Source organism: Camelus dromedarius, chromosome 10 (assembly GCF_036321535.1).
Source record: "Camelus dromedarius isolate mCamDro1 chromosome 10, mCamDro1.pat, whole genome shotgun sequence".
NCBI classification, from domain to species: Eukaryota; Metazoa; Chordata; class Mammalia; order Artiodactyla; family Camelidae; genus Camelus; species Camelus dromedarius.
Window position 1 is genome coordinate 36,990,770 of NC_087445.1, and position 26,663 is coordinate 37,017,432.

Here is a 26,663-nt window from a genome sequence, read left to right on the forward strand (position 1 = left end):
ATTTCTTCCATCTTCCTAAACCAACCCACTTGGCTGATATCTCCATGACATCAAGCACTTGAGTGAACAATGAAACATCCCACTAAACTATGAGATGTTTCTCAAACCTCTGAAAGACCTGTTATCTGAAGACTTGGGATAACTCAGAAATACTCTGTTTAGATGCTTCATGCTGGCTGTCTCTCTCTGCTGCTGTACAGTAGAGCAAGGGTGAGTGGGGCCAGAGGCACACGTGCTGATGGCAAAAGGCACTCCAGGGAACAGAAAGTGTAAGCACACACAGAAGCACCACTGATCACACTGGCAATGTGCAAGACAGGCACAGACCAAGACGGGAAGAGAAGGCAACTCAGCAAGTTATAGAACTAATTACAACTCATATAGATAAAAAGCTTTTGGTGGTGGTGGTGGTGGGGGGCGTCCTCAATAATTTACAGTATAAACAGATCCCAAGATCAAAACCTTGAAAACTGCAGAGGTAGATAATAAGGTTGATTTGAATATAATTACTATTCTCTGATCATTAAGGTACACTCTCAATGCCAGTTTCTGAGTTGAACTGGACCTAGCAAGGAAAAGAAAGACTTGTAACACCCAGCGCCATTTTTTTCCCTTTTTTTTCAACATTTGATGGCAGAGGGAAGAAGAGGCAAGGCGGTTGCCTTCTCATCTGATCTCCTCCTTGGAGACAATGAAGCCACACTCCAGATCTACCACACCCCAGTCCTCCCAGGAGTCCAGGAAATGGAACCTGCCGCCAGCCTCACCCTCTTGGGGCCAAAAAGATTGTGGTAGAGCGTCCGGAAGCGCTTGCGTGTGTAGTTGCAGCGATAAGCCCCGCCCATCAGGTACTCAATCACCAGGCCGATGTCGATCAGGCTGATTCTGTAGTCTGGGGGCAGGTTCCCCTACCAAGGAAGAACGAAACAAACACACAAATCCAAAAGACAGTGTGGTTTACTAGGGATTCTATTCCACGTGTTCTATAACTATTTTAGAGTAAAATAATAATAATAATAGTAATAATAATGAAAAAAGTAAGATATGAATGTATTATTATGCTGGTTAATCAATTCACCTTAAAATAGATCCAACCGAAACCTGGATATTCTCGCTTGGAAAGAAGACACAAGTTAAATAAGAAGATGCAGTAATCGTCGGCAATAACAGAAAATCAAAATACTTATTCAAGTCTTCAGCTGGGGAGAAAAAAACACCAGTGTAGCAGAAAGAAACACAAGGCTAGACATGGCAAATGCTACCACTCCCCTCCACTGGGAACTAGGGTCCCCACATGTTCCCCCCTCGACCCCCTCGCTGCTCTGCTTCTGACCCAGGCTTGTGACTGTCATCTTGCTGATCATTTATTTCTTCACACTCACTAAATGAAGACTCCTTCCAGAAGATGATTGTTATTACCAGGGACTTCATCAGGGGAAATATGCTTAGAGCTCCAATCTCCTTTACACAAAACTTCTATTAACAATGAAAAAAATGGCACCTTTTTCATTAAAGGAGAGCAGGATGGATGTCATGACAAAGTCCCTTATGAACATCCCTTGTGTTTAAAGAGAAGGGGGGGTGGAATGAGAGAAATAATTTTCTTAATGGACTATTTATTTTCCCAGAATTAAAGAGATTATGCATACTTTCTTTCAAAGAATAGTGCTTCTTAAAGACCCAGAGCTATGGTATAAGTTTTAGCTGCCTGCACGTATAGATGCAAAGACAGAAAAGTTTTTTATTATTATCTACTCATTACTGGTTTCTACTTCAACAGTGAGCTCTATAGGGTCTGAGGAAAATTCTTGCTTTGTTAAGTCAAGTTAATCAGGTCTGTTTGTAGGAAATTCTAGGTTCACAGGGAGTTTCAGAGGAGAGAACTGATCAGGCCTTACTGTCTGGTTTAGTTCCCTGATGTGGGAGTGTGCTCTATATCATGAATGTCAGGGGCACTGTGTTTGTGGATATATTTTGAAGAGGCCCCAGGGCTTTGTCCACTCTGGGCTTTGTCTTTAATAGGAGACTCACCCAGGATGCTGTGTGAGCTTTCTGCCACTTCACAGAGGTGGCTCATAGCAATAGTGGTGGTTTTCCAACTCTAGTGGCGTCAGAACCACCTGGGGAACCTGGTGACAGTGCAAAGGCCTGGACCCTGTCCTGCTTCAATATGTGAGCCTCTATAAGCTGAATGAGCTGTCAAGGTGATTTTGTGGTCAACTAAGTAAGGTTCGGGTGGGATTACACAGCGGAATTGGGAAATTCATAGTGTATGAAGATTATCATTGTCATTAGGAAATTAACTTATGTAGTTTTATTAACTGAAGGTAGGTTCAGTTCTCCTTACTCAGCTCTCCTATGTCAACAGCATCCATTTGGCCCACTGTATCGAATCATCAGTCCTATAACACCATTTTTTAATTGTTTCATTTATCTTTGTATTCCCAATACCTGCTATATGACAGGCATTCAATATTTTTTTTTTTTTTGGTCACAAATGTGAGTAAGTGAAAGAGTGAAATTGACATGGTTGGGATCAAGCCTTAGTTTGGGGTTTTTCAACATTATCTTCTCAGTAACAACTCACTAGGTCACTAGGCACAGTGTATGAGTCGCCCCCGGCTGAGAAAGCCCCAGGTCATGGGGAAGGCTGATTTGAAATACATACATGTACACCGCTGTGTCTGTATTCTCACTGGGGTAGGAATAAGGGGTAGCAACCGAAGCACCAACCCAAGAGACCCCAGTGCTGCTCTCTAGACCTCCTCGCTGCTGGCAGACTTATTGCCTAGCCTCGTCCCCTGGGATCTACCTCTCCCTTGGCCTGGGCTGGCTTGGGGATCTAATTTGAGCCTTCTGAACAGGATGGGACTGGGTGGGCATTATATACAAGAGGGAAGAACCACAGAGCCCCTCCCATCCTTAACCTGGGCCAATGAGAACTCTATCCGAGTACCTCTTTACCTGAATTTTCCTGTCCCCAAAACTGCTTTCTCCTCTCCTCCCTACCTTTCTCAGAAGTTTGAAATCTCCTTTGAAGATTAGCACCACAGTCTAACTGAATCTCCAAGTTAAGCTATCCCCAGGCTTATCAAGAAAGACCAACTGTCCAACTTCTTCATGTAAAGGCTTGGTAAACATATAAAAATGGGAACTCAGTGGAAGATTCACCTTAAGATAGTAACTGTTCATGTACTGTTCTTCCTGTAAACATTCAACTGAATCTAAAAATATTGCCTGTGCAACCCCATGATTTGGGGGGAGGTTTAACAAGGCTGCAGTTTCTGTATTGTCTGGCTCTCACTGGACGGTTAGACAAGGCTGTTATTTCAAGGGCAGAAGAGCCTGAGCACACTCAGGGCAGCCTCATCCCCATATACATTTGGCTTCTACAAGGATGGCCCCAGAGGATGCCCACCCCAGCCGTGCTATTCTCCTTGGCGCTGTGAGGCTTGCAGGGGAGAGAGCACTAGATGCAAGCCAGCTTCTCTGGGTTCTGCCTGTTCTGCATGAACCAGCCACTTCCCCTCAAGGCCTCAGTTTTCTTCCCAGTTAAAGGGGTTGAACTCCATGTCCTCTATGATCTGTAATGCTTAAATACTAGGTTTCAGAAAAATCCCCAAAAGGTTTATTGTGATGCTACTGAAAGGCAATCATAGCAAGTCTATCAATTTGTGCCTACTTTAAATCTTGTAACAATTTCCTGAATTTAAAACTTGGGTAACAGTGAGCCTAACAGCTATATATTTTCTTTTGAGAAACCTATGTGTGAACATGAGTTAGAATGCTAAGAACAAGAATCAATGTTGCCTGAAGGCCAGTATTGAATGGCAACATTTATGCCTTTGAGGTGTCTATAAGAACGGGTTGTTAGAAAAGTAATAATCATAAAATTCAAAATAAATAAAAATTTTAGAGGTACAACAGTTTTTGCAAAATTTTATGCAAATTCATAAAGGGTTGATAGGCTTATATACTACCAAAGAAGGTGCTAGGATATTCTTTTCCTGGAAACTTCTTATATAAAGCTTGATTATTTTGGAGTGGTTTTTGTATGATCTGGTCTGAAGCAGAAGGACTCGGTGACCCTTCCAGGTTACTGAGCTTTGAGTGAGGGCCTGAAAGGAACTGGCCTGCATTCTGTTTGACCACAAGGGGGAGATGGTTACCTAAATGAAGGCAATGAGGGTTCCTCCCTCAACAGTATTTACCTGCCTGTTCTGTTTTACATGTGTGAAAGGCGATGTAAAGGAATACAGAGCCGACTAGAAGATTTGCGAACAAAGAGAGTCAGACGCTCTTGTTGAAGTGATATCCGGAGAAGGGAGAGCTTGTTTTACCAAGTAATGTGTTTGAACTCAGCCTGCAAGACTGATTGCATGTGCTGCTTTCCAGAGGCTTTTGGGAGTGGAGAAATTAAGGGAAATTAGTTTAACAATTTTTTACTAGGGAGAATGGAAACCTTTGGGGAGGAAGAAATAGATTTCATAATACAAATAAAATTGGGTACAATTTAGGCCTTCTAGGATGACTATGCCCTGGGTGAACTCTGAAAGGGATGGCAGCACTGGTGAATGTCTGAGATGCTGGACAGGTGGTCTTCACCACCTGTGTCCTGCAGATGTCACAGGTGTGCAGAGAGCAGCCACAAACATAGCCCCACAGTGGAGATAGCACTAGGATGAACTGTAGTCATCACTGCCCTCCATTTGACCCTGGATAGATCACTTCCTCTCTGTACTTCAGTTTGTGCTCTAAAAATACGCAGTGTGGACACAGTTACTCCTAAGGTCCTATGTCTAAAGGTCCAACTGTTTGATCACTACCTGGCAAGCTGCTCATATTCCTATGCTGCCAGGTCACTCAACAGAGATCCCTGTCCAGAACTTCCAGAGTTGATCCACTTTCCAATAATCCCCTGGAGTTTGGTTAGTGGAGATGGTGGTTCAGAGACAAGGGAGGATAGAGGGACAGACAGGGATGGGGTTATGCTCATAACATCCACCTCCTTTAGAAAAAGTTGAGAAATTGCCACCTCATATACCAACAGGTAATGTCCAAAAACCTTCTGGAGGAGTCTTTCTTTGCTTGGCTCCTTTTCAAATAGGAAGTCAGTGTACTGGAGTACTATTCATTCCGCCTGCTGTTTCTGTTATTCCTTGCTCCCCTTTTTGGTGATTACTTTGGTAATTGGTAAAGCCTGACACTTATTTCCCATTTCACGCCTTAACAACACATAGCAAGCCACAGGATTCAAATAATTTGGCCCACAGAATAAAAGAGAGAGGCTTGGATCTATGGGTAGGTAAATTTGACAACTTGAAAAGGTTGTCTCCTTTTTTCATGCTATGAGCTATGACTCTGAAGCTAAATTTTAATCCATGCCACGCCCAAGGATGTCTTTTAATTAGAAGAATAATTTAAACTCACTTATTAGATCTGCTCTTCTAAATGCACTCTGTGTTTTAGATGTCAGCTTATGATATTACTATCAGATTTCAGCTGTTTAGGGGACACTTTTTTTTTTCTTTGAAACTCATAGTAAGCCTTCAAAATAAGACTGTTTCCTTCTGATGTATGTAAGGTGTAAAACGATAGCTGGTTGTCAGATTCACCAAGGGAGAGTGGCAAAAAGACCATCCTGGTGAAATTCATGGGAAAAGAGGACATTCCCTCAATGTGTGGCATGGCAGTGGATTGGGCAACCAGTCTTTAAAAAAATAAGAATGTTTCTGCAAATTTGCATGGATTTAGCAGATGGGGTTATGAAAATGTCCTCTCTTTACCCAGTGTGTTTGAAATGCTTTTTCTTAAAAATTCTGCCAAGTTCTAGGTCTTGATTCCCATGTAAGCGAATTTTAAATGATAATTTCACCACTACTCCTACATAAAACTCAGATATCGCCCCCCTTTGGTGGGAAGGGATAATGCAGGCAGTCTGAAGTATTAGCACATTTAATTTAAGGAAGAAAAACTACTACTTTAAAACATACAGAGGCACAAATTGAGCAGACAGTTAGCTACTAAAATGGCAAGTTATATTTCATGGAAAAGCAGACAGACTTAGGCCACTCTGGTTTAATATGAGAGCATTGGTACATCCAATGGATTTATGCATGAAAATGGTTCAGGAAACTGGGTTGGCTGATACCACTTTAAATTTCTGATTGATGCTGAATAGTTAGCAACTCTACCTCATTGCTCCTAGATTGCTCCCTTGATATAAATAATTTGTAATTTTGAAACTAGATTTGAAACTATCCTTTGAAGCCCACAGAACTTCATGTTCAGTTTTGTATGTTTCAAAGGATAGCGGGACTTGGAGACGTCAAGCTGGTTAACTTACGATGGTCTGACAATTTCTAAATGCGTTCTCTTGGCTCATAAGAATTATTTACATTTAATTTTATAGACATATTATCAAACACTATGTTTAAGGTCCAGAATTGTGTTTCTAACTTTTGAACAGCATTCATTTTGTACCAGGGCTTATCACTTATGGATTAATTTTTTGGTCATAAATTAAATCAATCAATATGTACATAAACTCCTATCGATCAGAAAACACAAAGTACACGCTAATTATTATGTTCCTTAATTCTGAAAACTGTCTAAGCTGCCCAAGATTTTCTTAGCATTTTGAAACTAGTTTTTGTAGATTTTTCATATCTTAATGGCATGAATTGCTGGAAGTCATCTGGAATCATCTGAGGAAGATGTGCACCAATATTAATTTCTCTCTTATTCACTTCTTTAAAAACTACAAACAAACCTCCCCCCCATTTTCAGCTCCTTTCATCCATAAAACGTAGACACTTCCAACTCCTGTGGCTACCACTGTTATTCCTTCCTGCTCTCCAATAGTCAGACACTCACCTTTATCTTAGAAATAAACGGAGTCTGCATTTTCTGCCCCTATTTATTCCCAAGGGAAGGAACTAAACATAGGTTTTCACTTCTCTCCACCATACTGGCGCTCTCTTTTCCCAAGAAAAGAGGTAAACTGTTTCTAAGCCAGTCCAGTACTACCCTGAGTGATTTGTTTTCATATTCTCCTGTTACTGAATTAGTAAGCAAACGAATCCTTATATAACTATATTCTTGCTCTGGTATTTGGATCACACTTGAAAGAAAACTAAAACTGCTCCTGACTGATAGTCCTTCCTCCCCAATCCTTACCATCCTGTCCTTTCTTGTTAGTCTCTATTATTTTTGACGTACATCTTTAGCTAAGAAAAAAAAAACCTACCTTAAAAATCTCTACAGGCCTTCTACTAAATGTAAGCAAATGTAGGAGGCAGCTAATGGGATTTCAGAAAAAGGAAAATGACACTGCAAAGCAGAGTCCTACAGGGAAGAAAACCTATTAGGAGGAATTTTGATCATTTGTATTCAGTAAAATTTAACGGCAAAAATTCCTTTGAAAATCAGGCAAGACCTTGAGAAACTGGGTGATGGAGGTGGATGAATGACTTTATTTGAAGGCTTGGATTGGCCAATGGCTGGGACTGAGGGACAAAGGCACAGATTCCTTCAGTGACACAGACAAGATTAAGGTGAGGGGGGTACTATTTTACTTACTATTTTAGAAAAACTCAAGACATTTGCTGAAAGACAAGCAGCAAGTATCCTGGCAAAGAATACATGCTGGAGGTATACACCTAATCTTCTGAGGTACTTCCCCCTTGTTGAGTTTCTAGGCAATTTTAAGCCAAGATAAATTAAATAAAATAGGAAGATTTGAGGAAAAGAGAAATGGGTTTGTTGAAGGCAGCTATGCTTATGGCTTGAAATGAGGCAGGGCATGGAAAGATGTGATTTTGGTAAAAAAAAAAAAAAACCAGGTTGCTGCATTGGATGTACAGATTATAAAGCATCTGGTTTCCTTGCTTTGAAAGAACTACAGGTTCCAGTCACATGAAGATGGGTAATTTTTTCTGTAAGATTGTGTGGAAATGAGAAGAAAGTTTCCGAGGGCCAATTAAAGGAGGTTTTTTGTGCCCTTTACTCCTTAGCAGCAAAGGCCCAGCTGGTTAATAGGTACATTATAAGCAGCCCTAGGGCCTTTGTTTGGTCTTTTGAAGGAAAAGTTAGAAAGTGGGTACAGGACACCTGAAGGGTAGTTCTAGCCAATGACTTCCTATGAGATGAAAGAATTTTTTACCTTCCTTTGTAGCTTTCTCTAAGTATGTCCTATGGACTCTGGCAAAGAATTGCTACAAACTGGTAGGTAGGTATACCTGTGTGTGTGTGTGTGCGTGCAAACACATATGTATGGGGTGGGGGATGTGCTACCATCTATTTTATCCTTTGGAGTTAAAAACATCACTTTCAGGGAACCTTGTCGAGGGTTCAGAACTGAAGCTACCTCTAAAAGACTGAATAGGGAAAAAGAACAAGTACTTGATTAAGATTAAATGTAACCTCCCTGTGCCTCATTCTTCTCATCTATAAGTGGGAATACTACTATATAATAATAAAAAAATAACTACTTCACAGAATTTTTGTGAAGATGAAATGAGCTAAGAGGCATAGAAAGCTTAGATTAGTGTTACATATAATCTTCAATAAATCCTAGGTGCCATTATTTATTATTATTACTATATTATTATTAAAGGATCTGAGTTCTAATCCTAGCTCCTAACTACTCAGTACGGTTCTCACCTCCTTGTATTTCAGCTTCCTCATTTTAAAATTGGGAATAAACCTACTTGATCCAAACCAACTGTCTTTCCAACCCCCTCAAATTAGATGATGAATGTGGAAAAATACACTGGAAAAAATATGGGGGCAGCAGAACAGACTATATGTGTGTGTGTGTGTGTTGTAGTCTCTTTTCTCTGAGACTTTCTGAGCTATGCTTACTATGCTTTGTGTCATGCTAGAAATGGCAGTGATACACTGTTGTCAGGAGCTAGTGAATATAGATATTTTTCATGGTCAGCATGGAAACTAGCTCCCCAAACAGCGGGGAGTATATAAAAAAAAACACAGGTAATGGCATAAATCCACATGGCATGGGGGAAAAGCCTAGAGTTCCACTATCCGAAAGCATTATGTCCAATGAAAGCATCTAAAACCACAGAGACTGGAGATAAAAACCGCAGCTGCATCATAAGCAGAGATGTCAGAGTTAAAAGACACACACCCACACCCACACAACCACACACCCACAGCATCCTGAAATGAGCGGGGTCTGGCAGGGACAGGAATACTCTGGCAGCTCGTGCAAAACAGGCGCTTTCTAATCACAGGAAGCAGTCAAGACACGGCCTCCGACCTGCGGTCGAGAGGGTTCTTACCTTTTTGACATCCCTGACCAAGTGGTACAATGTGTTTGAGGGCCCATGTCTCTGAAAACAATAAAGAAGAATCAAATGGTTTTGCTAGTCAGGAGCTCTCACTGGCAAGGCAAGAAGGGTCTGGAAAGAAGGGTTCTGGCTGGCGAAGGGGCAGTTCATTAAGATGAACCTTGTTGTAGTTGCTCAGTTGTACCTGTCTTCTTCTAAACAAACACTCTGGCAGGTTTTTGGATTGTGGTTCCTAAAGAAAAAGCATTTGAAGTTCTTGGTTCCGACTTTGCAAAGGAGGCCATCAACTCTGTAGACAGCTGGGCCAAAGCATCATTTAAGAGGCTACTTGTACAGTAGCAGGAGACAAAGGAGCCAATTTACTGCACGAGAGAAGTACACTTTGGCATGTTGCCAACCACAACTTGTTTATTACCCATAATGAATGAGAAACTAGTTAAAGCAGGGGTGGGCAGACCTTTTCTGTAAACTGCCAGATAGTTAATATCTTAGCCTCTGCGGGCTGTAGAGTCTTCCATCATAACTGTTCAACTCGGCCATTGTGCGAAAGACATTTGTCTGCTTCACGTAAAAATAAAGTGAAGTAGTTTGCCATCACCTGTCTTTCAGGAATAGGAATACTAGATAACAGGATGCCTAGTTAAATTTGAATTCCAGGTAGACAATAAATAATTTGTTTTTTGTTTTAACTTTCATTTACTTATTAATTCTAATGTTGAACTTTTTTTCTTGTCATATTTCTGGCCAATTTTGTATTTCTTTTTTGTATTTACATATTCTTTACATAACAAATTAAAAATTATAAATGTAACCATATATCAGTGATTTGATTTACAGCTTCTTTTGCTTTTATGTTTCCTCATCTTTTTTTTAAATTGAGGTATAATTGACATATATTAGTTTTAGATGTACAATGTAGTGATTCAACATTTGTACATATGGCAAAATGATCATTACAATAATTGTATTTAATATCAGTCACAGTTTTCAATTTTTTTTCTTGTGATAAGGACTTTAAGATCTAATCTTTTAGCAACTTTTGAATATGCAATACAATATTCTTAACTAGTCACCATGCTATACATTATATCCCCATGACTTATTTTATAAATTTGGAAATTTGTACATTTTTACCAATAACAATGAGTAATTTTGAATATAAATATGTCCCATATAGTATCTGAGATATACTAAAAATTATTGTTGTTTATCTGAAATTCAAATCTAACTGGGCATTATGTATTTTTATTTGCTAAATCTGGTGGTTCTACTGGAAGATCTTGGACAGTGATGGCAAATACTTAAGCACAGTTGGAATACATTCAAATATTAAGACAATCCTTGTGTACCACCTCAGCTACTGGCCCCTTCATGTGGACATGCTCATCAGAACTCTTTTTCTGCCAAAGGATACAGTATTATGCAGGGATTAAACACACAGACTCTCGAGTCAGAATATCTGGCTCCAAAACTGGCTCTGCTGCTCACCAGCTTTGACCAGGGGTAAGCCGCTTAACTGTGACTCAGTCTTATTAGCTCTAAAATGAGGACAGATAATACCACTTATCTGGTAGGGTTGTTGTGAGGATAAGATGATGAAATGTTTATAAAACTATTAAGACAGTGCTTAGCACTCAATAAATGTTGGCTATTCTTATTACTGAGGCCATTCACTGTCTCATAATCCTTTTCAACAGAGTACTCCGGGGAAGTTGATTAGAGTTGACTGGAGTAATGAAATCTATTGGTCTTTCCTGATCTGTAACTTTTCTGTTTATTTCTTTCCAACCATTGGAATAAGTCACTCTACTCCCTTGATTCGCTAATTAATATGAATGTCATTCAGTTCTGTGCTTTATTTATTTTACTGAAAACGCCATTATTCTTTTTTCTCCAGGTTTACTGGGATAAAATTGACATATAACATTGTGTAAGTTTACAGTGTACAATGTGATGGTTTGATACTTGCATATTTTATGAAATGTCTGCCACAACAAGGTTAGTTAACACATTCTTCACCTCACATAATTACTGTTTTGTTGTTGTTACGGTGAGAGCATTAAAGCTCTCATCTCATAGTAACTTTCAAGTATACAATACAGTACTGTTGACCATAGTCACCATGCTTTATATTGGATCCCTGAAACTTACTTATCTTGTAACTGAAAGTTTGTACCCTTTGGCCAACATCTCCCCATTTACTCCACTCCTCAGCCATCATTTTTTTTGCAGAATCTCCGTATTATTTTCTATATTTGGGTCCCTTGCCTAATATTAGTTAGCTGTCTATGCATGGGTTTATTATTGGGCTCTTGATTCTGTTTCATTGGTCTGTGAGTCTGTTTTAATGCCAGAATCATACAGTTTTGATTACTATAGTTTTGTGATATAGTTTGGAATCAAGAAATGTGATGCTTCCACCTTTGTTCTTTCTCAAGGTTGCTCTGGCTATTCAGGGTCTTTTGTGGTTCCATGAAAATATTAGGACTGCTTTTTCTATTTCTGTTAAAAATGTCATTAGAATTTTGAAGGGGATTACACTGAACCTATAGATGGCTTCAGGTAGTATGGGCATTTTAACATTATTAACATTTCCAATTCATGAACATTAGGTATCTTTCCATTTATTTATGCCTTCTTCAATTTCTTTTATCAGTGTCTTACAGTTTTTTGATATACACATCTTTTATTTCTTTGGTTAAATTTATTACCAAGTATTTTATTGTTTTTGGTGCTATTGTAAATAGAACTGTTTATTTCTTTTTCGGATAGTTCATTGTTAGTGTATAGAAATGCAACTGATTTTTGTTTATTGATTTTGTATACTGAAATTTTACTGAATTTATTAGTTCTAACAGATTTTAGGTGGAGCCTTTAGGATTTTCTGTATACAAGATGATACCATCAGGAAACAGAGACAATTTTACTTCTTCCTTTTGAATCTGGATGAAAATTTTTCTTTTTTTTACCTTTTTTTGGACCGATTTCTCTGGCTAGAACTTCCAGTGCAATGCTGAATATGAGTGGTGAAACTGGGCACCACGGTCTTGTTCTTGATCCCAGAGGGAAAGCTTTCAACCTTCCATCACTGAGTATGATGTTAGCTATGGGTTTGTCATATATGGCCTTTACTATGTTGAGGTGTGTTATTTCTTTATCCAATTTGTTGAGAGTTTTTACCATGAAAGGAGGTTGAAGTTTCTCAAATATATTTTCTGTATCAATTGAAATGTCATATGATTTTTCTTTCATTCTATTAATGTGATGTATCACATTTATTAATTTGCATATGTTGAACCATCCTTGCACCTAGGGAGGAATCCTACTTGATCATAGTATATGATCTTTTTAATGTGCTTCAATTTGGTTTGCTAGTATTTTGTTGAAAATTTTTGCATCCATATTTATCAGGGACATTGACCTGCAGTTTTCTTTTCTTGCAGTATCCTTACCTGGCTTTGTTATTATGGTAATGCTGGCCTCCTAAAATAAGTTGGGAGTGTTCCCTCCTCTTCAATTTCTTTGAAGAATTGGAAAAGAATTGGAGTTAATTCTTTACATGTTTGGTAGAATTCACTTGTGAAGCCATCTGGTCCTGGGCTTTTCTTTATTCGGAGTTTTTTGATTCCTGATTCAGTTTCCTTACTCATTACTGGTCTGTTCAAATTTTCTATTTCTTCATGATTCAGACTTAGTAGGTTGTATGTTTCTAGGAATTTATCAATTTCTTCTATGTTGTCCAATTTGATGGCATATAATTGCCCACAGTAGTCTCTTATGATCCTTTGTATTTACGTGGTATCCACTGTAATGTGTCCTCTTTCATTTAAAATTTTATTTAAGTCCTCTCTTTTTTTCTTGGTAATTCTAGCTAAAGGTTTGTCAATTTTGTTTACCTTTCAAAATACCAACTCTTTGTTTCATTGATCTTTTAAATTGTTTTTCTAGTCTCTATTTCATTTATTTCTGCCCTTTGTTATCTCCTTCCTTTTGCTAACTTTGGGCTTAGTTTGTTTTTGTTTTTCTGCAGGGCTGCAAGGGCTGCTGGGGTCTTCAGGTCCAGCAGCCAGGGGCCACGACAGCTAGCAGTGGTGGCTAGAGTCAGTGGTACCCACATATTTGGCTGTGGGGACCAGCTGCAGCTGCCTGTGTAGTGGCAGGGGCCAGCTGCCCAGCACATACACAGTGTTGAAGGCCCAGGCTAGCAGCAAGGGCTGGGGCCAACTGCAGGTGCACTGGCAGCTGCGGGGGGCCCTGGCTGTCAGTGGGCATTTCTGTGTTTGCAGGGTGTCATCACAGGTGCATGCAGAGCAGTGTAGGCCAGTGGCATGAGTCAGGCCAATGGGCTGCAGGTGCACAGCTGAGAGTCTATTTGAAATCAAGTCCAGTGGTACAGGCCAGTGACAGAAGACAGGGCTGAATCCAGGCCCACATGCAGCTGTGGGGGCCTTGGCTGTTGGCATGCACTCCTGTGGCTGCAGGGTCTTACAGTTTTAGAGTCCTACACTTCCATGGCAGTGGTGATGGGCGTCAGACCGGCAGGGTGCAGGTACACAGCTGGAGGTGCTAGCTTTCAGAGTGTGCACAGCAGTGGGGGGTCAGCCATGGGGGTAAGGCTAGCCTCTTGCAATCATATAGCCACAGAGTCCCGGTCCGGCTGCTGGTGTGGATCTCAGGCTCCAGCAGTGGTGAGGGGAGAGGGAGCAGTGAGGGACTCAGGTGGCTGGTGTCTATGAACACAAATATTTCTAGGGCAAAAATCAGTGAAATGTGCAGGGGCCTGTGGAGGCTGTGCTGGCTGTTGGTTTCTTCAGTGGTGAAAGCTGCCAGGATCCTCTGCAGAGCAGGTCACCAGGAACTGTGGTCGCTCAGCCATCAGACTGGCTCTCACAGTGTGTCTCAGCTTTGCGGGTCTCTGGGTGGGGTGAAACTAAAGCGTGTCCTTTGTGCAGTGCCCTGAAAGGCTCACAAGCTCTCCCTTTCCCAGTGAGGGGAACTCTTTCTAGTTGGCAAGCTTCCCTGGGCACTGAGCGGTACTGGCCTCAGGGGACCAGGTGATACAGGCACAATGAAACTTTTCTTCCCCTCCTTTCACTGTGGTTACTCTCAGATTTTTCATTCCATTGTGTAGCTGGTTTCTTAACTGGACTCCTAAACTCTCCTACAGCTGTCTCTGTCTGTGGATAGCTGTCTAATTGTTGATCTTTGTTGGGGGGCAGAGGCTGGGTCTTCTGCTCTGCCATCCTAGCCCATTATTTTTACTGAAAGTCTTAATATGCAGAAAAATACCAAGAAAAATCTTCAGAGAAAACAGAAATGTGGGGCCACTCTGCTAATGTGCTTCCTGTTTGCAGCAGTGGGAATGTTACAGAGCCAGGTGGCACCAGCGAATACCTACCAATGGCTGGGGACAGGTCAGTAAGCTCCATCTCATTAGTGCTGTGGCCAGTGGGACAAAGAAGCATTGAACATGTAAGAGGAAGAAAAATGTCTGAGAAAGAAGGTTTGGTTCAGTACTGGCTTCTCCCTTAGAAATTTTGTGATCTTGAATAAGCCAATTCATTTCTTGGCCTCAGTTTCCTCATCTGTAAAATGGGGGGGGGGGGGGGGAAGTATCTACTCTTTAAATTCCATTGGCTTTTAGCGAGTATCAGCTCAGAGCTAATGTACTTAACTTGCTGACTACTCTCAAAAACTTCATAAATAGTAGTTTTTCTTTTTATTACTTCTTGGTATCCCTAATGAATGAATTAACAAATCTTTACAAAACAAAACAAACAAAACCTTCCTGGTGACTTGAAACAAGAGGTATTTTACATGTTATTCTATTATAGTGGAAAATGAATGAACTTCATAGCTCTGAGGATAGTAAGATGGTGCAGGATAGTTAATTGGCCTCCTTTGATGCTTGGAGATAAATCGGTCTTCCTCTGCTGATTGCCTCAAATATCCTCTGGGCTTACAGAATAAAGTGTGTTCTCATTTCCAGAGCCTTGTGGTTTTGTGTAAGAATCAGAGAACATTACCCTTCGGTGATCACATAACTTTCTGCCTTTTATATGCTGACAACTGAGCAGTTAAAACAAGTAGAATCTTGGTGACTCGGAGTTTGTGGTCTACATAGGTCTAAGGGAGCATTTGTGAAAAATGATCCATGCATTTGGAGGGGAGGGCAGGGACTCACAGACAAGTGAGGGGGAGGAGAAGGTAAAACAAAAAACGTGGAGAAAATAAAAAGTGCCTTAGCTCGGTCCTACCGTATTGTACAGTTCCTCTAGCCTGGAGATGGTGAGAAAACGGTGCATGCTTACTCCATTCTCTATGAGTAATTTCACAAAATCCACTCTGTCCAGAACTAGGGCATCCAACATGGCTTGCTCCAAAGACCCCACCTGCAAATCAAGTCACTGAGTTAGTCTGCCCCAGGGTCTAGGGTGTACAGTTCTCTGGCGTTCATTGGAATAGTTTAAAAATCGATGCCTTTGACATCTGGTAAACCTTCAGCACGTCCAAGAACTTGCTAGCAAGAGTTTCCCAACTCCACTTTTGGGACAGTCACAATCTCTTCTCTGTTTTGAGTGGGGCCTGTCTTTGCAAACAGAACACAAGGATTTCTAGGTCCAAAAGTTATTTCCTCTGTGAATCTTTTTGTTGTTGTTCTGGATTCTGACAAGGTGCAAGGGTTTACAAGGCTTTCCCCCTCTCCCAACTCTCTGATCAAACTTCTACAAAACCACTAAAGTGCCAAAGTAGGTACTTCGCTGTCTTCATTTTCATCTCCTCTAGGCTCTGGAATCAGACCCCTGGCTGACTTGAGAAGAGGGACCTGAGTAAACAGACCAGAAAGCAGGCTGTTCTTTTTTTTTTTTTCCCCTCCAGTTAAGTGATAACCTTGCCTCCATCGCACCCATTTCCACATGGAGACCCAGTAACTATTTAGGTCATTTGGTCTGCTTACTAGGATTTTATTTAATTTCTTTCACAAAATTTCCCAGTGTCCAGCCTCCTTGATAAATCTTTCCACACTAGCAATCCACTGGCACAAGTGAAGCCAGGGGCTCAATCCTAGGCAGATGCTCTCTGGGGGGAGGAAGGGTTAAAAAAGACCTGTATATGAAGGTGTTGTCCTTTAGTGATTCCAGGCACAGAAATCAAATTCCAGGCTGCTGGCTGTCTCCTGGGGATACATGCATACACCAACCAATGGCCAATTTTCCAAGTTTTTATTTTTGGTAGAGTCAATTGAGGGAAACAAACCAAGAACAGTTATATAAAGCTTTGGTTGCCTCTGTGTTGTTCTTGGGAATAGGGAGGACCTGTGCTCAGCCTCCAGAACCAGATGGCACCTGCACGTGGAAGCCTGCTAATTCTGCATCCTGAGGTGCGACCCAGCCACACACAGTGCCACCACTTAGAAGCAGCAACCTCCAATACAACCAGAAACAAACTGCTAATTCCACTCCTTCCTTCATTCTAATACATATAATTTTGTCGTATGTATTTCCAGGCATATAAAAGAAATGGCAACAGCTGTAGATAAAAATTGCTATCAAAGGCCACTCAGAGAGATGGAAATGTTTGGAACATTTGGAGTTGTGCTTTGTCATATCTTCCACCAGGTGACAGTGTTTTCCTAAATACAAGAAAGGAACTGAGATGGAGGACAGCTACAAAGGAACACTTCTACTCTAAAGCAAAGCAGCAGTTTCCAGAGCTGCAATCAGAGATTCCTTAAACAAAAACCCTTGCCCAGGCAAGTGAGCTTTTTGGGTGACAACATATACTCTACCGGCCACTGTTGCCCATAAATAAAGATCTGGCTGCGAGCGATGTCGACTCTGTTCCAGGCTAAAGCTAAGCTCAGTTGGTCTGGGGCTGAGGCATTGGCTCCTGTGTGTAAATAAGCAAGAGAGAGAAAACAATGATCAGTTATCATATCAAGAAGATCCACTCCATCACTCTCCCAACCACCCTCTCTTCCTGAAGAGCAGACTGGGGTACACAGCAGGGGTTCTCCTACTCGGCACTATTGCTGTTTGTGGCAAGATAATTATCACGGGGTCTGTTCTATACACTGTAGAATATTTAGCAGCATCTCTGGGCTCAACCCAGTAGATGCCAATAGCACATCCCCCACCAAGTTATGACAATCAAAAATGTCTCCAGACATCGTCAGCTGTCTCTTGGAGGCAGGGGAAGGGAGACAAAATTAGCCTGTTGAGAACTGCTGCTCACTAGCCTTGCTAGTCAAAGCGTGGTCCATGGGGCGGCGGCGGCAGCAGCAGCAGCAGCAGCAGCAGCAGCAGCAGCAGCAGCAGCAGCAGCAGCAGCAGCAGCAGCAGCAGCAGCAGCAGCAGGGCATCACTCGGGCACTTGTTAGAAATGCAGAACCTTGGGCCCCACTCCAGACCTATTAAATCAGAATCTGTATTTCAACAAGATGCCAGGTGATTTCCTGTGCACAGTGAAGTTTGAGAAGCACTGCTCTACAACACATTTGGTTTCTGCTGGCCAATCTCTGGTTTCAAGGCATCATTTGAATTGTATATTGCGTGGTGATGGTGCCCTTTGACAACTAGTGAGCCAGCTTTACCACTCTACTGAAGAAGAGTTAAGAACATCTTTTACAAGAAAGGCAAACAGATGGCTTAGGTTTACTTTGATTTGTGAGTAGAGACCACTGAACAGTTCTTCAGTTTCCCATTATTCTCTAGACTTTGTTGCTAGATCTGCACTGTCCATACGTGGCTATTTAAATCTAAAGTACTTAAAATTAAAACTTTAATTCCTCACAAATACTAGCTACATTTCAAGTGCTCAATAGCCACACAAGGCTGGCGGCCTTTGAACTGCAGAGTGCAGATACAGAACAGTTCCCTCATCACAGAGATGGTCTACTGGGACAGAGCTGGTCTAGATCAATGCATCCTGTCCATAAATGCAACCCACTCAGCAGCTGGATGTGAAGTTGAGAATGGTAGGTGGAGAGAGCACTGGGCTACAGTCAGAGGATCGGAGTCTGTCATTTCGCTGCTGTGACACTGGACCTCTCTTACCATTTTACAAATGTCACTGCTGATTCTGATGTTTGTGAAGGAAGAAGGGAGAGAAAATGCTGATGCTGCCCATTCTGCTAGTTTCTGCAGCAGTGGAGGCCCAAAGCAAGGCTCTGGGGATAGTGCTGCCGTATCAGTGATTCCCAAAGTCTGCTGCACATCAGAATCACCTAGGAAGCTTTTAAAATATCCCTATGCCCAGGCTGCACCCCAAATCAATTAAATAACAGTGCCTGGGGTGGCCAGCCAGGCACTGACATTTTTGAAGGTCTCCAAGTGTTTTCAATGTGCAGCCGAGTTTGGGACCCACTGTGCTACAGGCTTCTTTCCCCTGCTGACTCTTCCCTCTGGGCTTGGAGATAATGACATGAAGAATTAGACAAGTAAAGTGTCCTCTAGATGAGCCTTTTTCAAATTTGAGCATGCATAAGAATAACCTGGAGAGCTTTTAAAACAGATTCTTGGGCTCCATCTTCAGAGATTCTGATTCAGTAGGTCTGGGGTGGGGCTGAGTTTCTGTATTTCTAACAAGTACCCAGGTGATGCCAACGCTGATGATCTAGGACCATCCTTTGAATGACAAGGCCCTAAAGAGCTGTGGTGCTGTGTTCCCTTTATAGGTCAAAGGGCATCTCTGATTTTGGTGTGCAGACATTGATGGGTTCAGTTTAAATCACATACTTGTAGGAAATTAATTAGGGTTTGGAATGATGAACATTAATTCAGTTTACACTGGGATTTTTCCATTAAGAAAAGATTCCGTATCTCTTCAGATGACAACAGGGACTGCAAGCTCATACCAGCGTAACTGGCGTAAATAAGTGATAAATAGGAACGTGTCAAATGCACTGTCATCACTTTTAAGGAGAAAACAAAGTGAAGGCTCATTGGAGTTACATTTAGGGTTACACTTTATGCTTTCCCATGCTTCCTTAGCTGTTCTGTTGGTCACTGCTGACCTGTTGTAATGGTTTAATCATTGCCTTTGCCATTTGTATGCCACAAATTTGTATGTCACCCAAGTCAATAGTAGCTGCACAAATCTGAACAAGAACACACAGCAGGAAGCAGTTACTGAGGTCAACATGAGCTGCCTGAATGTAATTAGCCAAGTGTCAAATGAAAGCATGAAACCAATCAGTTTTGACTTTTCAAAAATTGAAAATACATCACTCAAGTATGGTCCCAGGTGACAGTCTGGATCAGTGGTTCTCAATGAGGGTAACCAACCATCCCACTTTGCTCGGTACAGTCACAGTGTTAGCACTGATATTTCTGCAATTTGGGAGACTCCTTGCTCCTGTACAAACCTGTTTGGCTGGTCACTCTATTCTAACCTGTGGTTGTGCTTGGAGAGCTTGAAATATACTCATGCTTGGGACTCAACCCTAAAGATTCTGATTTATCTGGTCCTGGCACTGCAGTTTTTAAAAATTTCCAGAGAACTTGTAAGAACTGGAGGTCCTTAACCTTATCTAAATATTAGAATCACGAAGATGAGGTGAAGAACCTCGAATCTAGATAATATATAGTCATTCATTCACTCATTCATCTGTTTATTCATTCATTTATGCATTCAAAGATACTGACATCAAGACTTCTCATATGGCAGGCACTACACCAGTATGAGAAGGTGAGTAAGTCAAAATCCTTTGCTTGAGAGCCTACATTCTGGAGGAGGAGAGAGGTCTGTAATTAAATACAGTATTTCATGCAATCACTCATTTATCTCCTCAACAGATATTTATTGAATACTTTCTGTGCCAGGAACTGTTTTAACATTGAATATCCAATGGTAAATAAGATCATTAAGGTCACTCTTTTCACATAGATTATTACTTAATTCCACTGGTAGAGGACTGACACTCAGAAAATAAATGAATAAACAAACTAATCAACAGTGTACTTTCAGAATGCGTAAGTGCTATGAAGGAGCAGTGCCATTCCCTGGATATATGGCGCCTGTGTCTACATTAAAAATTCTAATCACCTCAAATCAATGGCAATCCATTTCACATGATCCCAAGACAAAAGTATGGAGTGATCTGCTGGCCGGGCTGCTCTCCTGAAACCAGGGCTGGACATGGAGCTGTTAGATAACCTCACAGCACAAGTCTGGGAGTTGCTCTGGGGGATCTGTTTGACCCCATGTGGGAAATTGAGGGTTCAAAAATGCCCTGAAGTACTGAAATGGGTCTGGAGCCCATGCAGGTCCTGGTTTGGGCTCAGGGCCCCCACCCATATGGCACTCCCCTACTTGGAGCCAGATCCCAGTGGCCATGAAGAAGGCCTTTAAAAACACTGGTCTAAGGAGGGTACTGATAATGATCAGAATGCTGGTGGAACTGCTCTGTTAGAATGAGTGGACAGGAGACCTCCCTGAGAGTAAAATTTGAACTGAGACCTAAATGACTAAAGTCATCATGCAAAGAACTGGAAAGAAAGCATTCCAGTAAGAGAAAACATCAAGTGCAAAGGCCCTGATGTGGAAATGAATACAAGTAGGTATATAAGACATTAAAATATGGCTTTATTATTTCCTCTTTCTGCAGGAGATCAGGGAAGACTTAAGTGCATATATAAGGATCACATATGGTTTTAAGTGATTAATTCACTAGGCTAATAAGATGAAAAAAGAAGTTCTAGCAAAGAGAACATTTTCTGAGTGTCAGTACTCTACTAGTAGCAAAGGGATAGTATGCAACAATTAGAAGAGTTAAACAGCTCAGTGACTTTGGTAAATTCATGGGAAGACACTGAAGATTCACTGCTTGGGGTATAGTGTGAGTTAGAAGAAGGGAGAGATAAAGCTAGAATAGAAGGACTTGTAAGTGATGTGAAGTTTTGTTTTATCCTCAAGTCATGAAGAAACCACTGGAGGACTCTGTCTCAGAAACAATGCAGTCAGATTTATGTATTAGAAAAATCACTTTGGCAGCAGTGCGAAGAGTGGATTGGAAGAGCATTGTACTGGAGGGAACAGAAGTAGTTAGAAAAGTTTTGCAATATTCTAGGAAAGGGATAATGAGGACCTGAAGAAGCAGCTTGGTTGAGGTACATTTAGACAGCAAAACTGATAGCCTTGGGTGATAGCTTTAAATTGGGGAGCAAGAGAGAAAGAGAAGTCAAAGGTGATGCCCCAGTCTCTAGCTTGGGAGCCCAACTGAAATTGGCAATGCAAGATAAAAATGAGATTTTGTGGGCAGAAAAATTTCATTCTTGAATATGTTGAGCTTATAATGCCTGTGCCATTGGATATTGAGGTCTGGGTCAGGGGAGGGATCAGGCCTGGATATAGAGATTTGGGAAACATTAACATGAAGGTGACAAGAGGAAAAGAGCAGAGGATGGGTAACAGAACAGCACCAATCCTTAAAAAGTATGAAAGTAAAGCACATCTTTAAAAAGAAAGTGCGCACGCGCACACACACACACACACACACACACAACCAGTCAGAGAGATAGGAAGAGAACTGGAGATTATGGTGCCTCAAACTATGGGAAGAGAGATTCTCAAGAAAGAGGGGATGGTCAATAGGCCAAAGGCTGCAAAGAGGGCAAGAGAAAAAGACTGGTCTTCCTTCTTTATAACGCTTCTCATTACTGGGCACCAGCTTATGCATCTATTACTTTAGTATTTATTTCCTTCAACAGAATGTAAACTTAGTATGTTTTATTCACTGTTAGTCTGCTTTATTCACTGTCGTATTCTTAGAGTCCAGAACAGTGCTTGACACATAATAGGTGTTTAATAACTATTTGTTGAATGAATGAATGAATGAATGAATGAAGCCAAAAGTGTGCACTGGATTTGGTAATTGAAAGACTTTAATGAAATTCATGTGTGAACCTTCAACAGAGTATGGGAATGGAAGTATGTTTTCTATCTCTTCCCTCAAGGAAATTGAGTCTAGTAAGAATGGCGGTAGGATGGGATAAAAGGAAAGATATGAAAAACACACAAATCACTATATCAAAAAACAAAGTGGTAAGTGCTGTAAAAGCTATACAAATTAAGTCCAGAGCACTTCCTGTCAGTTAAGTTAGAGCAATTTTAAGGAGGAATTAGAATTTGATGAGAGTGGGGAAGGATGATGGAGATTTGAACAAATGGAGGTGGTGCCCCTACCTGTCAAAGATGTCAATGTCCTGATCCTGGCAACAAGTGAATTTGTTGTTTATATGGCAGAAGAACTTAGCAGCTGTGATTAAATTAAGATTTCGAGATGGGGAGATTATTTTGGATTATCTGGTAGGCCTAATGCAATGTAATCTCAAGAGTCCTTGTGAGAGGAACACAGGGGGATCAAAGTAGCAGTAAGGCATGTGAAGATGAAAGCAACAGGATGGACTGATGCAAGGCAAGAGCCACAAGTCAGGGAATGTAGACAGCCTCTGGAAGCTGAAAAAGGCAAGGATAGGATTCTCCCCTGAAGCCTCCAGAAGGAATATAACCCTCCTGATACCTTAATTTTAGAGTTTCGGCCTTTAGAATTAGAATACATTTTTGTTGTTTTAAGTCACTAAGTTTGTGGTCACAATAAGTGATTTTACCAAGAATCTCTTGGTTGGTAGCTTGAATTCTTTAGTAGTTTTTCCAAGAGGAACTGAAGGGAACAATATTGCCAGAGTTCTGGACTGTTTAAAACTGTGTTGTTTTTTAGTAGTCATTATAGTTGAATGACACTGGCTCAATGTAAAATCTGTTCCTCTACTGACTCCTGGAATTGAATGTTACTATATATAAGAAGGTCTGAGGCCAGCTTGATTTTCACCTCATAAAAGATTTTGTCATTTTCCCTAGTGGCCCAAAGTATCTTTCTTTTTGTTGAAGTTCAGTAACTTTACTAGGATTTTAATTGGGGAGGTCCTGAGAATTCTGAATCAAATTTTCCTAGCATAAAGTGGCCCTTTCACTATCCAGATCAAAGTTTTAAAATTTTTTTAATAAAAAATTCTTAAATTATATTTTTAGACTATGCAATTATATTTTAAAAATATTTGTTCTAATCCATTATTTTGGTTTCCTTCTCTGGTGTCACCAATTATGCTTATGTTAGATTTCTCTCTTTTCTTCTATAAATATAATTTTCTTTAATCCCAATTAACTCTTTGTTTCATTTCATTTCATTTCATTTTTGTTCATTTTCCTTATTTCTACTCTTTTGTGTCCTGCACTGGATTTTTCAGTGTTTATCTTGTACCATTTCCCATTTCTTCTGCAATTTTGTGATAGTTCTATTTTCTCCCCTCTACTTCACTCCTGAGTGCTACTCACATTTTATCTTCTCTTGCTGCCTCACCTACTCTTACCTGATTTTTGGTATTTCAACTATGAAGTATTTCTTCATAAGATAAGTGCTTCATTGAGAGTTAATTTTTTTAAAGTTCATGGTAAAATATTTATTCATAATGTTCATCTGTTCCCTGGAAACATTTTTATAGAGTATTAGTCTTCTGTAAGTATATTTTGCTCCTTTGTTTTTTTTTTCTTAGAATATATCTATATGCTAATTCCTTTAAAAAAATTATTTATCATTTAGTGAGCTGGGTTATAATGGGCCCAGGGTAGCGCACTGCAGACTGGTTACTATTCACAACTGAAAAGGCTTTCTTCTCAGCTACCACAAAGGAAAACTCTCTCCTGCAAATATGGCTTATCTGCATAATTCTATATGTAGCTCACCTCCTCTATTTATATGTACTAAGTCAGGATCCAGAGGGTCTCCTACCACCATCCAACTCATTCTCATTCTTGCAAATGCTGTTCCAGACAAAGGAAAGAACTTTGTACCTTTGGGTGTTCCGCACATCTAGGAACTGCATTTTTGTTGGTGCTCTCTGAAGACTGCCACTGCTGGTTTCTCTCCTCAGCTGTCACCCTTTCCTCCCACAGAACTCTTGCATATACAAGTATTTTGGAATTCTTCCTAGTTTTACTAAAAATGGAATTTGCTTACTGTGTTCTTCCTTTTTCATTATTGATTTTTGAAGCTTTCTAGGAAAAGAAGAGAATGATAAATTTATGATGTCATGTCTATACTGGAAATCCTGAAGGACTTTGTGGGTAGAAGAGTGTTTTGAACAGATCTTTGCATTAGTAGTATTCCTCTAATTTAAGTATAGAGGATGGATAGGAATATGCTCAATAAGCAGCAGAAAGATCCCTTAAGAAACTTGCAGTAATTCAGGTCAAAAATCCTGAAGGCCTAATGATGCTGAGCAAGGAAGGAAAAGAAAGGATAGACATGGAAGATACTGTGGTGATAAAAATGCCCAGAAATAGAAAGAATTTGCTTGAACAAAAGGGAGAAAGAACTAGGATGAAGGCTCTGAGTCTGGATAACTGAAAGGATGGCTGCTATATGAAGATAAATGGTAGAAATGAGCTTTCTGGGGTCATATATATATATATTTATTAAGGCAATTAATTTGATTGAGTTTGACTTACCAAGGGAGTTATCCAGTAGGCAATTAGAAAAGGGGCACGGAGTGAAGCTAAGGTTGGAGGTAAATCTGCAGGCTATTCATGTAGAGGTGCTTTAAGTTTGACGGAAGGCAGAGTAAAGAAGTAAGAGGGTTTAATGAAGGAGGTAAAGGAGCGGTCAGAAAGGCAGAATATTCAGTATCTGTGACACCAAGAAAAATGAAAATAAATATAATTATCATCATACATTGAGAGCCAGTTACACACTAGGCATTTAAATTATCTTACTTAACGCTCACAAAAAAACCTTTATAGTGAATAAATTTATCCCCACTTTGCAGAACAGAAAACAGAGGCTCAGAGAGGCAGAATAACTTATACAACCAGGCTTTAAACTGAGGCCCTCCCTCAAAGTGAAAAAGAGTTGCAATAAAAAGGATAACGTCAACATCATCAAAAGTTGCTGCAGGCTCAGGAAGTTGATCATTAGGGTTAGAAGACTATTTGAGGTCTTCAAGAGTACTGGAAGCTGCGTGAATAAACTGGCTGGAATAGAATATGGAATGCAAAAAACTGCAGAGTGAGTGGGTCAAGAATTTAGAGTGAGTGGAGGGTGAGAAGGAGAAGTGTTGGCAGAAAGGCAGGCTACTTTTCAGAGTTTGATGATTAGGACAAGAAAGTAAGATGCTTCATTGTGGGTCTTGGTGGAGAGAAGCCAGGTCTTCTTAGGTGACAGGTACCCTGAATGTTTTTATAGCAGAAGGCAAGTGGAGATGGAGGCCTTGAAAATATAAAAGGAAAGAGCAAGTGTATGATGGTTGAGATCCTGGAGATAGGAGGCCAAGTGGTAGTTGGTTTTAGCAAAAAGGAGAGGTCTTCAGAGAGAAAAGGAAAAGCAATGAGGCTGAGTGAAGAAACTGATATTCAAAGTGGAAAAGAAGGGAGCTTGGATGACTCTAAATATTATAAGAGGGGATACCACCTGCTGGGAGTGAGAGGGAATGGGGACTTGAAGAGAATGGAGGAACGTGGACAATGTATCAGAGGCTGAGATTTAAAGACTGAGGCAGTTTCAGAGCAGAATTAGGGCCCAGTTGAGGTAAGACATCCTGAACATGTCATGGCACCAATGGGTACATGTTGCAGGGAGTATTTATTTAGGGAATTGAGTATTAGTGTTGGGGGAAGTTTTGTTTTGTTTTGTTTTTTTTAATACCCTGAGAGTCACTAAACACTTCAGTGGGTTGTAAATGGAGCCCTGGACTCTCTTCAGGGGAGCTTCCAAGTAAAAAAGTTAGGTGAGTCATCTGACCTAGATAGTTAAGTATGGTCCTGCTTGATGGACCATGTAGGGAAAGAGGGCAGGAGGTACAGACCTTGCTATGTCTTAGTAGTGCCATGATTCTGTGATATACAGGATGGTGCCACCCATCCCTATATTAGCCAAGGAACATTTCTTCTTGCTGGAGTCTTTGGACTTTTCCAAGTCTTATCTAAAGAATCTTGTATGGATTAAATATTTTCCCCAGGAATTCTATTCATTTCCATCAATTTACTTTATTGTTAAGTATTGCAACTAAATGCAATAATAGGATCTCAGTCAATGAAAGCCCATTCATCTATTCATTTACATACTTCAGATTCTCTACCTACAGGAAAACCACAAAGGCAGAAGGAAAGTAGCAGAAAGGCCCTGCCATGTGACTTGGTTGCTAGGATACACCTTCAGTTGTCTCCCAGAGCAGAGACACTGTCTACCCTGGTGAGCCTCTCTTAGCAATATGGCTGCTACATTGAGAATAAACAAATTAAAGGCTTGAAACAAAACATAGGAAGTATATGAGGTCTGTGGATAATTTATTCTTTGCT

The 26,663-nt window shown here is 40.6% G+C and overlaps 1 protein-coding gene across 1 annotated transcript in view; it reads right to left on the reverse strand.

Annotated features, from left to right (window-relative positions):
- Nucleotides 1-26,663, reverse strand: part of TRPM3 (transient receptor potential cation channel subfamily M member 3) — a 724,277-nt gene that overhangs the window by 83,091 nt on the left and 614,523 nt on the right. The window contains exons 11-15 of the mRNA XM_064490266.1: nucleotides 17,101-17,201; nucleotides 15,569-15,703; nucleotides 9,303-9,353; nucleotides 1,079-1,114; nucleotides 768-908 (exon numbers count right to left, since the gene is read on the reverse strand). Of these exons, the coding sequence (XP_064346336.1) occupies nucleotides 768-908; nucleotides 1,079-1,114; nucleotides 9,303-9,353; nucleotides 15,569-15,703; nucleotides 17,101-17,201 (464 nt within the window). The remainder of the gene's footprint in view (nucleotides 1-767; nucleotides 909-1,078; nucleotides 1,115-9,302; nucleotides 9,354-15,568; nucleotides 15,704-17,100; nucleotides 17,202-26,663) is intronic.